A 12,033-nucleotide genomic window follows, 5' to 3' on the forward strand; every position below is an offset into this window, starting at 1 on the left:
CGACAGATACGTAATACGGGGGGCCGGGTTTTGAACCGAGGCTTCGGCGCAGTTCAGCGCGGCTGGGGAACCCGTTAGTCTGGGGTGGCCCCTGCAGGGAAACACCCCGTCAGTCAGATGCAGCCGACGTGACTAAGGTAGGCTTATGTATCTAAAGGTGCTAAGGAAACACCCGATAAACGAGGGAAGCCTCACGTGTTGGGCATCATTTAACAAAAAAAAAAAAAAAAAAAAAGTGGTGGCCCTGGCGCCTGCCTTATTGTTTGAGAGGTGCCTCTTGCAGCCAATCAGAATCGAGTAGAGCATTTTGTTTACTTCCCCCAGGGCAACAACACCGACCGACGACTTCTGCAACGGCTTTCCCTTCCCACCCTCACACCTCGAAACCACGCGCCGCGAAAGCAAAGCTGTCGCGCAAACGTATTCTCTGCTCGACGACTTCGGCGCAACGCTTGGAGCATCGCAAGTCGTGTCGCAAGTCGGTCGGCCGCCATTCGACCCCTTGATCATAGCCGTTCCGCGCCATCCCACCATGTCGCAAGACACCGGACTGTGGAGTGTGCGCAGACCAAGAGAGGTATGTGTCAGTCACACTCTGTAGAGAAGCTCCTCGCAGCGATACTTCTCGTTCCTAAGCTGCCCTCTAACATGATGCATAGACCTTAGGAGGCATCAACTACAACTCAGGCTTACCCCAACCCGCATCCGCAATGAAGCGATCGAATTCAGGCGCAGGTGCGCCCTTCTCGAATAGCCATGCTCGCTCCGTGTCGGGCTCCAGACAGTCTTTGGCCCTATCACGACCGAGCCAACCAATGTTCCAGCGCTCCTCTTCTGGAACCAACTTGGCGGAAATGGGCCTTTCTTCTGTCAAGCGAACGTCGATCCGCGACAAGTCTTTCGCGCCGACACCGGCCCCGGGACGCGCCTCCACGGACGCAGACAGGAGGAGCAGTGTATACCGCGCGAGACCTTCAACAAACGGCCCCATGAGCCATCAGTCGTTTTTCCAACAAGCACCCCAGCCCGCCGGCGTACCGCGAGACCCCCGCCCTCTAAAGGACAGGTCGTACCAGGCCAGGATCGGTCAGGAGCTGCTGGACTACCTTGCCCAGAACAATTTCGAGATGCAGATGAAGCACGTGCTATCCCAGAACATTATCAAATCTCCAACACAGAAGGATTTCAACTTCATGTTCCAGTGGCTGTACCGCCGTATCGACCCAAGCCACAAGTTTCAAAAGAACATCGACCAAGAGGTACCGCCCATCCTGAAACAACTGCGGTATCCCTACGAGCGAAGCATCACAAAGAGCCAAATTGCGGCCGTCGGTGGCCAGAATTGGAGCACCTTCCTGGGCCTTTTGCATTGGATGATGCAACTGGCGCAAATGCTCGATGGCTACGCCTGCAATCGGTACGACGACGCCTGCCTAGAGAGCGGTATCGACGTCACTGGAGATCATATTATCTTTGACTTCCTCAGCAAAGCGTACAGGGATTGGCTTTCCATGGACGAGGATGCGGACGACGAGGACGCTAATCGAGTGCTGGCGCCACATGTGGAGCGGATGGCCCAGGCCTTCGAGCAGTCCAATTCCAAGTACACTTCCGAGCTTGAAATGCTTGAGGCAGAGAACAGCCGACTACTGCGAGAAATAGAAGACCTCGAGAAATCAACCCCTGATCCTGCAGTCCTCGATAACCACTTCAGGATCATGGAAGAAGACAAGGTCAAATTCGAGGAGTACAATGCTCTCGCCATGCAAAGGTCAGACAAATACGAAAACCGCATACAGGTCTTGCAGGAGGAGCTGGACAAGCTCATGCAAGAGCTGAAGGAAGTCGAGGGCGAGCGCCGAGGCTTGCAAAAAGCTGTGGACGATCTGGGTATCAGCATGCAGGATATCGACCGCATGACTGCTGAACGAGAGCGTCTGCAGAAAGGCATCGAGTCGGCGGTGCAGAGGCTAGAAGAGGTCAAGAAGAAGGTAGCAGACAAGGAGATGGATGCAAGCAGGAAGCTGGACGAGCTGGAGCGAATGGTTGACAAGTACAACACTCTCGCGTATCAAATTGCCCTCATCCCAGCGACGGCTGTCAACGCCAAGGGCAAGGACTACGAACTGCAAGTCACAGTCAAGGACGGGCCAGACTTTAGCTCGTCTCAACTCAAGGGCTCCAGCGGAGCTTCGTCTTCGGATAGGTTGCTCGCCGACCCCGTGACTGGGTACCAGCCTGCGCACATTCTCAACCTCGACCTGCGAGGACAGGTGAAGAACAGCTTCCTCGCGCTGAGGAAAGAGATCTCTGAGCGGAGAAGCATTGCGATGGACATGATGATGAAGGATCATGACCTGCTTGACGGCATCAAGGAGGCCATCGAGGACAAACGAAACGAGGTCGAAGCGCTCGAACATCGAGTTCGTGCTGCCGAGGAAGAGTATGAGAAGACCAAAGAGGTAAGTTCATGTATCACGACGAAAGCACATGAATGGCGGCTGACTTTGCATAACAGGTCACAACGGCGCAAAAGATGGCTTCCGACGCCCAAATCGAGAAGATGGAAAAGGAGCTTGCAAAGATGCGGGCTTCGTTATCCGAATCAGTGCAACTCATGGAACAGCGAGAGATGAACACCAGCATCGAGTAAGTGCCGTTAATCAAAGAGATCATTGTGGACACAACTGATAATGTATTGCAGGTATGAGCAGCTTGTGCTTCGTGCCAACTCCTTGAGAGAGGAGCTCCACACGGAGATTGACCGGATGCTCAACGACGTGATCAAGTTCAAGATACATGTGCAGAAGAACTTGGAAGAGTACGAAGATTTTGTCACCAACGAATTGGAGGATGAATTGGGCAGCGGCAGTGGGACTAGGGATGATACCCGGAGCATGGATATGTGAGGTGCTTTACAAGTTCATGGGCGGCTCGGTGGACGTCCTGGAGGAGGACAGTCCCTTGTCAGTTTGCTGAGCGTTCGGGTGCGCGTTTTGTTCCTGTTCTGCTTTGGGTGTTGTTTCTCAGATACCATGATGACGGATAATGACGGTTTGGGAAGACTAGCGCAGTCCCAGGTATATGATTTTGTATTGGCTGTTCTAACTATGCACACTTTCGCGCGGTGTTATCGCCAGTGGGCGCCCAACCCGATCCGACCCATCCACGGGTGAATCGTTTTCCCGCGTTTCAAGGGCCGCCGCCAACTTGCGCCTCCAACTTGATGCAGAGGAGCAATAACCCCATTCTTAGCGATTTCTGTCCAGCGACAGGCCGGACTTTTCCAGCACTCCGCTCCGCGTATGGCAAAATGCAGCCCGTAGGTCAAAAGGTCGGGTGGACGGCGAGTCGGCGAAAGGATAGGGAGCTCCGATGCTGATTCTAGGCTATCAGCGCCGGAGCCGCACTTTATGTCCGATAACTCCACCAAAACAAAAGGTGACGGGTGCAAACGTACAGCTTGTACATGGTGACGCGCAGACTAGGTAACCCGGGATGGGCAGGCAAGTAAGCCGGGCAATGTAATAGGGCACCGCCATCATGCGACACGGGTGAATTTTAATGCCACAATAGACGCGGCCTGCGCAGCCTAGGCGGTTCCTCGCAATTTGTCGGGACATAGCTATATACTAGTCGCCGTAAACCCGACTGAAGGTCGGTTAGTATGTGAACGGAGTTTACGCTGCTTGAGTGCTCGTTGGCCCATTGCTCTGCCCGGCCCGCCCGGCCACCAATAGCATACTTGCTTCTGGAGACATGATGTTTTCTGCGAGAACACCCACAGCTGCTCTATATGTCCCTTTGCTCCCTAGGAATCTTTCCCCAATGCCTTATTAAAGCCATGTCCAGGTTACGACACTTCCTGCGCACGTTCTTTCAGCAACCAACAGTTCGCCTCGGTGCTAGAAAAGCGTCAACCACTCCAACCTCCATCCTTGCCATCTCAATGGCTTCATACACGACTGCTGTAGCCAAGATCCCCGAGCTGGGCCCCTCACCCGACGATGCTTCTTCCAAGCCGCACCATGTGAAGAAGAACGGCGCCACCGTCGGCTTCAAGAATATTCATCCCTCTTATGGTGATGGCGTCGGTCCTTGGGAGCTCATTAAGCATGTCGTTTGGTACGCCCTGCCACGTTCCCAGCCGCCGTCCCTCAGCAACACTGGCTAACGATACCGTGGTCTAGGCCGAGCTGGACAGGCAAGCTGCCGTCTCCTGACACGACGCCTCCAAATGTTTCCGTCATCAAGCCAGACTTCCTGCCCAGCCGTACAGCCTCCGCTAAGCTCCGCGCGACATGGCTCGGCCACGCCTGCTACTACGTCGAGTTTCCCTCCGGGCTGCGCGTGCTGTTCGACCCTGTCTTCGAGGATCGCTGCTCGCCCTTCACCTTTTTGGGTCCCAAGCGATATACTCCGAAGCCCTGCGACCTCGCTGATATTCCCTTCGTCGACGCAGTTCTCATCAGCCACAGTCACTACGACCACCTCTCCCACGAGTCCGTCCTCACGATCCAGAAGCACAACCCGAAAGCCCACTTCTTCGTCGGCATGGGTTTGGAGTCGTGGTTCCAGAAGGCCGGCCTGAAAAATGTGACGGAGCTGGATTGGTGGGAGGATGCGGAAATCACATTGAACGTCGAGAAAGGTACCGCTGACGAGCCCGAGACTATCACCGCCCAAGTATCGTGCCTCCCATGCCAGCACACATCCGCCCGCACACCGTTCGACAAGGACGAGACCTTGTGGGCTTCGTGGGGTGTCAAATCAGGCGCGAAGTCCGTCTGGTTCGGAGGTGATACTGGGTACCGTGCCGTGCCGTACGTTCCCCCGAGTGTCGACGACTACGGCCCGGAATTCGCCTCTCTGCCGGTTTGCCCGCAATTCAAGCAGATTGGCGAGTTCAGAGGCCCTTTCGATCTCGGTCTGATCCCCATTGGCGCATACTATCCTCGGGTCGCTTTCTCGCCGATGCACGCCAATCCTTTTGACTCGGTCGAGATTTTTAAAGATACTAAGTGTCAGCGCGCCATGGGCATCCATTGGGGGACCTGGGCCCTGACTATGGAGGAAGTCTTGGAGCCGCCCAAGCTTCTTCAGCTGGCCATGAAGCGCAAGGGCCTTCCTGAGAATGGTGTTTTTGACGTCTGCGACATTGGAGAAAGCAAAGAGTTCTAACTCAGTTGGAGGTGGGAGTCGCAGTGTACACCTCATTAGTGCTTTCCTTGCATGGCGAGTTGGCGTTTGGTTCTCAAGTCCCGTCAGGATGATTGGGCTCGTGGTTGTTTTATAAGGAGGAATACCATAGATAGCGTGACAATGGGTGCGAATAAGCACTTGGCTAATACTAGACATGATTTTCGTTGCACTGCACCTGTCAGCACCCATAGTACATTTCTCTCCGATGTGGGCGCAGGGCTTTGCGTCGCGTAGGCCGGGCTTGTTGCGACTTTTGTGTACTTGTCACTGTCACAATGGTGGAGTCAGTGTCTTGTTCCAGTAGGCACGAGGTCGAGTAACAACTTTCGGACGAGCGTTTTGTATGTACTCGGCGCTCTCACACGTTCATTCAGACGGAAGGCAGGCATCTCGTCTCGAAAATAGAGTGGTATTCTGCTTGGCCCGATTGTCCGGCAACTTGATATAGCTTACGGGAGTCTTTGACCCCAACGCCTTTTCCAACCGCTGCCACCAATGCTGAGGTGTCGTCTAACCTGGACCAGGGCTCCGCGCAACGCCGAACAATGCAAATCAACATAAGAGAATTTTCAACCTGATTGACACAGAGACTTGTCCTGACTATCCCATCCAAAGTTCACATTACACATGATTGACCCCGTACAGACTTCAAATGTGGTCGGCCAAAGGGGGTTTAGAGAAGATAAAGAGATGAAAGGAACAGGAACGGGCAATCACAATATTCTACTCGCCAGCGCCGACACATCATCCGACTGCGCGAGTTGATCAAACGCCTTGACGAGCCCCATTGCTGCACCAGCCGCGGCACCGCCCACAACAACCATCTCCAGGCCACCGACCACGGCCTGCCGCACAGCGCGGAAGCCTTGCCAGCCAGAGACGATGCAAGTTTTGACGTAACCAAAGGCGAAGAGAGCGACAGCCATGACGGCGACGGACACGTAGAGGGCGAGATAGACGTCCTCGGAGGGAACGAAGAAGTAGGGGAACAGGGGAACAAGACCGCCCAGAAGGTAGCCGGCAGCAATGGTCAACGCCGAGACGAAGGCGCGGTTCGAGGCCGGTTCTTGTTCGCAATGATGGAACTGCATTAGGAAGTCGATGAGACGGGGCGAAGTCGAGAGATGGTCCGTCACCTCCTCGAGAGTGTGTTTAGGGAGGTCGTAGGGTTCGAGAACTTCCCGGACCTGAGCGCGGGCGAGGTTCGGATCATCTTGCGTCAGGCGGGTACACTCGTTGAGGGTTTCCTTGTAGGAAGCGCTGCGGAAAGACAACGTTAGCATCATGTAGGAAGAGGAATGGATATTGTTTCTGGACAACAGGCCGGGGGAGAGCAGGGACTCACGCCTCGCTTTTGGCTCCGAGATAACCACCTAAACCCATGGAGATGGCCCCGGCAATCAGCTCGGCCATACCTCCGAAGATGACAACCTTGGTCTGGCCTAGCGCAGACAGACCAGCTGTAAGGGCAAATGGCACCGTCAAGCCGTCAGACAGACCAATAGTAGCATCGGAGATGACACGGGCATCGATGCGGAAGCGGCGAGAGTCGCTCTCGGAGGCTGTGGAGTTTGTAGATGTGATTGTCGCCATCGTCGCCGTCGATGCTGTCCTGGCACCCAGCAGAGGCTGTCTCTCAAGATCCCCCTCGGCGATGGTATCGTCAGAGCATGTGCTCTCTGCGCGCTCGTTGACCGGTCTGCGGGCGGGAGCCTGTGTGCGCCCGAACAGGAGGTTTTTCAGAGTGACGAGACCCATGATGAAGCTTCGTTCGGCTATCTTTGGCCTGCTCCCAAGAGCGTCCTGAGAAGAGGAGGTCTTGAAGCCAGAGAGTCCAATAACTCTGCTCTCCGTCAGATCCTGAGAGATCGAGGCCTGTCTCTTCCGTCAAGGAGGCAAGATGATGGACGCTTTGAATTTATTGTCCGCCTGGGGTGACGCCAGAAGCTGGCGGCGTCGAGGAGAAAGTCTGGGGTAATAAGACAAGCGGAAAAGCTGACTTGTTTGTTTTCTTTCCTATGCCTTGCTTAGATTCTGTCTGGGGTGTGTGGTCGCGAGTGGTGATCTAGGCAAGTGCCAACAATCTGAGACGAGACAGGCTTCTGGTGTCTTTAATACAAGTCACATTCCTATGCTACATGCTTTCCACAAGCTTCGCTACCCGGGTGGGATATAAAGAAAAACCAGAAGAACCCGGGCAACGAACTGGTAACTTCCTAGCCCCCTGGCAAGCTGACACAAGACAAGCTTGGCCCTTTCACTCACAGACGATTTTTTGGTCTCTTGTTCGTCGACAGGTCTCTCAATGAGACCCTCAGACCCATCGAGGACCTGGGGCCTGGACCTGGTCGTCCCCCATCTGCAGGGCTTGGTGGGCAGCGGGTTACCCTTCAGACGAGTAAGCATCATTAAACGTTCCCTGATTGGCTTGGCTGGTTCTCTAAGCAGAATCCTGAGGATGGTGATTGGGTCGGGAGCGCCCCCCAGCTTCCTCCCACCCCTCTCCTCCGTCACCACAGGCTGCCTTCTCGGGAGCCGACTTGGGGGTCCGCGCTGCGCTTGCGCAGGGCTCGCACGAAGGTTCTGTCAAGTTGCCCCTTTTGGCGTCTGTAGAAGCATGTTGCCTCCCACTGATTGGCCTGCCCAACCCTCCGACCCTCCGGGAGGCCACGGACGGCGTCCCGGCGTTTACTTTTTTGTGGTATCCCCCGTTCGGTATTGGTGCCGAGAGACCAGCAGGCCTGGCCGCCTGACAAGCTCCAGAGTGCAAAGATTTCAATGGAGGTCGGAGGAGGAAACACAAGCAGGATAAATCAGTGACCGCTGAGCAAGGCTGCCGTCTCGATGTCCGACTCCCACGCAGCTCCGCTCGGGGCTCGGCGCGGTGAATTGAAATGCGGCGTGCTTGACTGGCTCACGACCAAAGGCGAACACAAAAACGGCCTTGCACATACATACAGGTAACGCTTCCCTACAGGCTGTCTGGCCGTTAAGGCCGTCTCCGTCTTCTCCGACGCAAAACCCCGCCCAGATCGAAAGCCATCTTGTTACGTGGAGTCCAGGCTTCACAAGGGCTTCGTCACCCTGGAATGACGTTGCTCCAGAAGAGAGACTGCCCATGATGCAATAAAATTCCTTTGCCGTCTTCACCATCGTCACCTGACATCTGATATCTGATGGAGGTGCCTTCTCCTCGATGGACATCCTAAGCACCTGGAACAAGCAAAACTAGACACAGACGCGGAATTCGTCTGCATTTCTTGTTTGGGAGACTGCCTATTTTCCTTTCGCCATGGCGACTTTTTTCCTGTGGCTTCATTTACCCTCTATTGTATTCATCGTGGTATTGGTGTTATTGTTGTCATTTTGCCGTCGTCGTCCTCAAGTATAGACAGGAAATACGACCGCGTAGAGCAGACAACTTCCCTACCTACACAAGTCTCGCAATTGATGTGCAAAATAAGAGCGATTCAAGCATTGCGCTGCTGCTGCGCTTTGACGTCGCAACATTCAATTGCTGCCGGCCATGTCCCTGTGGACAAAGTTTCCATAGCACGCTTTAGCATTCCGCGGGACGCTTCCTGTGTTTTGTCGGAAGCGGCTTGCGCTCCAAACTTGGGTCCCCTAGAGTGAAAACCTGATGAACGGTCCTGGCCCACGGGAACGACAATGACCATGTCGAACCATAGCTACGTCTTACACACGCCCAGTTGTGTGGCACCCACTACGGAGACTGGGGGATGGATGGCATTTCAGTCCTGCCTTGGGCCCAGGCGGGTCGGCGCGAAACTTCGGCTCCGACTCTGGTTGGACGCGAGCTAGGTTGTCATCTCGGTCGGGTGAACCGTTCGCCACCTGCTATTCCGTAATAATGACCCTCGGCCTGCCCTTCTCATTACAAAATATCCGAAAATCCTGTCCAATACACACATCACGTTGTTTGCCATTTGCAGCATTTACCGCCGTCCGCGAACTCGTGCTTTTTGTCGCAACGCATCTTCAATATCATCATGGGTCTTCCCCTCAAGCTTGGCGTTCCCAACGTCCCTGAAGAGTCTTCTTCTCAGCAGCAGTCAAGCCAGCCCGCTGCGGCCCGAAGCCAAGAGGCGTCGCAGGCGGCCACCGGGGCAGGCGCAAATATCGGGGCCGGCACCACACGTCCCAAGACGGAGGCTGAGCTCGAAGCCGATCGACTTTACGAGGAGGCTATGGAGGAAGAATATGCCAAGAGAGATGGTGGCTCATGAAGCATGTGTCACCGGTAGCTTAGGCACAGATGGCTTCAAGGAAATCCTGTACCTGTATTGCTGTTGGGTATTCATTTCGACTAGTGATATTGCACCCCTGTTCGTGATATCTATCTAATGACTGGCCCGCCGCTTCTTTCTGTCAACACCCGCACGCATGCTAAGCCACAGAGAACGGATGGGCCTCCGTGTTGAACACGAACTTGTTGTCCGCCACATCTACCTGCACTTTCGCGTCAGTAGCTTGGATCAAGTAGCTGTACTTCATTACCTCTGCAAACCAGAAGCTCTCCTGGAAGTCATCGAAGGACCCTCCCTTGGGATCGTTCACATTCGTAATGGATGAGAAACCGCTGCCGGCGCTGCAAGTCTTGTTGATGGCAAGGAAAGCGTCCCAGGCCCAGTCCTGATACTTGGAATCTCCAGTAGCGCGGTAGGCGTAGTAGTAGCTCTCAATGACTTCTGGTCGAAGCACATACGAACCACCATCACTCCTAATCCAAAATCCGGCTCGGTTGTAAAACTCCGTGTCGTTGGCGGGTGGTTGCGGGTTCAAGGTGGTGTTAATGCCGGGCTTGTCCTCAAACCAACGGAAGACTTCAGGTCCGATGCGGGTGGCCGTCTGCTTGTACGTCTCACGGCAAGCCTCTGTGAGCTTGATACCGAAATCGACGTACTTCTGTTCTTTGAGAACGAGACCTCCCAAAATGAAGTTGCCTCCATCAAAGCATGCCACTGTCGAGAAGATCAGCAATAGTTGCCCTCGATCGGGTCGAGAAACTCACAGTGTGTCGAAACAAACCTCAGCTGGGCGTTGGTGTAGGCAGCCAAGAACGTCAAGTCAGGACGCGTTGACGGGTTCGAAGCTAAAAACTTGATTGAAGAGTCGGCGGCGGCAATCCAGCGGTCCTTGTAAAGAGAGAAGCGCTTTTGGTCATACACCCACATCTTGATGAGATATTCGTAGAAGCTGTCGGTGCCACCATTCCAACCTCCACTACGATCAGCGAATGTTCCATTGGAGATGAAGACATCCGTGCCTAGCAGACCAGGAAACACCTCTTCATTGGGCTTCAGCAGATAGTCCTCGCCGCGCTGAGACAGGTTGGCGTATTGTGTGTCGCCTGTAAGATCGCTAAGCCGAGTCCACTCTAGGACGAGTGTTCCGATGGTCGCAATGCCGTTGGTGCTAGAACCGTTCTTGCGAGGCTTCGGATCGTAGACAAGAATGTTGTCTGGAACTCCGGACGGGGTATCAAATGCCACCTTGAGGTTGTCCGCAAGTTTCTTCGCCTGGGTAAGCAGCGCATCCACACCTGCTGAGTTGGAAGCAACGTCCCTCAGAACGCCCTTCAGCATGTCGTGTCCTGGACTTTCAGTTAGCCGGGAACCACGCGAGCGGCGATTGTAGAGCTCGGATTTACCTGACAGCAGACCACCCAGATATCGGATGGTTGTTTCGAAAACCGACACTTCGGTGGATGTCACGTCAAAGTTGATTGTCGGTACGAAATCCAGAATTTGCCCAACGATATCTTTGTTCTCCATGATGATGGCCGTACTCAAAGCATCAACAGCACTGGCGCCCCATCCGTTTCTACAGCAGACATATCAGCAACAGTCTTGCGCAGGACTGAGCGCGAGACTTACCGGTCGTTTTCAAACGTGTTGGAGACCGGCTTCAGCGTGTCATTCGGGAACGCAAATTTGCGATAGCCATCCCACGAACGTTGGAAAGCTTCTTTCACAGCGTTGGCTCTGTCTGGTTGGTTCGTATAGTTGGGAGTCGCAGCAGGTTGCACTGAGCTTTGCGGGCTGGCCGACGCTTGGGCAAGAAGCCCGGCGAAGGCCAATATGCTTCCGGAGCGTGAAAGACGCATTGTATCCAAAGAGAGGCCTCTGACGAGTACAGATGATGCCTGGGAACAGTCGCAGTAGTAGCACCGTACGCAAAGTCCAAAGGGACATCCAAGCCAAGGTGAGGTAGGCAACGGACGAAAGTGAGGAGGTAGGATGCGCAGTGGTTGAGGACGCGGGAAAGAGGGAGTCAAGATATAAGACGCACGCGGAGAAAGGGAACCAGCGCCAAAGGAATCATGAGCAGGAGCGCGGAAAGTTAATAAAATTTCGAATGAGTGGCCGGGGCAGGTTGGGATCATGCAACTGCAACCCGCAAGAAATCGGTTGATTCTGGTACACCCCAAGGAGACTGGATAAACTCTGTTTCTCGTCCAGAGTCCCCGGACATTGTGATTGTGCCTACCCTTGTCTCATGGTCTGGACGTTCTGCTGCGCCCCTGCTTCTCCTGCTTCTTCTTCCTGCACGTTGTGGTTTTTGATTGCCAAAGTTCCAATCCCTAGCTAATCAGTCGGGAATCGCTAGCCCGCATGATGGTGCGTTTCTCCAGTTTCTCTGTGTCGTGCATCGGCCGTTCTTCTCGATGCTACCCACCCCTCAACAGGGCGAGGTTGCACGCAGAGCTCCAGATGAACGCGATACATTCGCATCATCCACGCCAGGGTTGCACTTTGGTAGGGCTGCAAAGCGATTAGAGGGTAGTTCGCCATCACGCGAGCCAAGTCC

The 12,033-nt window shown here is 54.5% G+C and overlaps 4 protein-coding genes across 4 annotated transcripts; 2 read left to right on the forward strand and 2 right to left on the reverse strand.

Moving 5' to 3' along the window:
• Positions 1-532: 532 nt before the first annotated feature.
• On the forward strand, positions 533-2,909 carry NDC80 (kinetochore-associated Ndc80 complex subunit ndc80; the record flags this gene model as incomplete). The annotated part of the gene is made up of 4 exons (XM_053182430.1): positions 533-577; positions 660-2,462; positions 2,519-2,649; positions 2,705-2,909. 4 exons carry the CDS (start codon positions 533-535, stop codon positions 2,907-2,909), a joined length of 2,184 nt encoding a protein of 727 aa, XP_053033610.1.
• A 1,040-nt stretch (positions 2,910-3,949) lies between these two features.
• On the forward strand, positions 3,950-5,181 carry COL26b_009712 (uncharacterized protein; the record flags this gene model as incomplete). Its single annotated transcript, XM_053182431.1, has 2 exons — positions 3,950-4,125; positions 4,191-5,181. The coding sequence occupies 2 exons, from the start codon at positions 3,950-3,952 to the stop codon at positions 5,179-5,181; spliced, it is 1,167 nt and encodes a 388-aa protein (XP_053033611.1).
• Positions 5,182-5,915: 734 nt separating this feature from the next.
• COL26b_009713 (uncharacterized protein) lies at positions 5,916-6,960 on the reverse strand (the record flags this gene model as incomplete). The annotated part of the gene is made up of 2 exons (XM_053182432.1): positions 5,916-6,462; positions 6,548-6,960. 2 exons carry the CDS (start codon positions 6,958-6,960, stop codon positions 5,916-5,918), a joined length of 960 nt encoding a protein of 319 aa, XP_053033612.1.
• Positions 6,961-9,609: 2,649 nt separating this feature from the next.
• On the reverse strand, positions 9,610-10,997 carry COL26b_009714 (uncharacterized protein; the record flags this gene model as incomplete). The annotated part of the gene is made up of 3 exons (XM_053182433.1): positions 9,610-10,184; positions 10,235-10,816; positions 10,874-10,997. The coding sequence occupies 3 exons, from the start codon at positions 10,995-10,997 to the stop codon at positions 9,610-9,612; spliced, it is 1,281 nt and encodes a 426-aa protein (XP_053033613.1).
• Between the last annotated feature and the right edge of the window lie 1,036 nt (positions 10,998-12,033).

This window comes from Colletotrichum chrysophilum, assembly GCF_026319265.1.
Source record: "Colletotrichum chrysophilum strain AFK26 chromosome Unknown scaffold_96, whole genome shotgun sequence".
NCBI classification, from domain to species: Eukaryota; Fungi; Ascomycota; class Sordariomycetes; order Glomerellales; family Glomerellaceae; genus Colletotrichum; species Colletotrichum chrysophilum.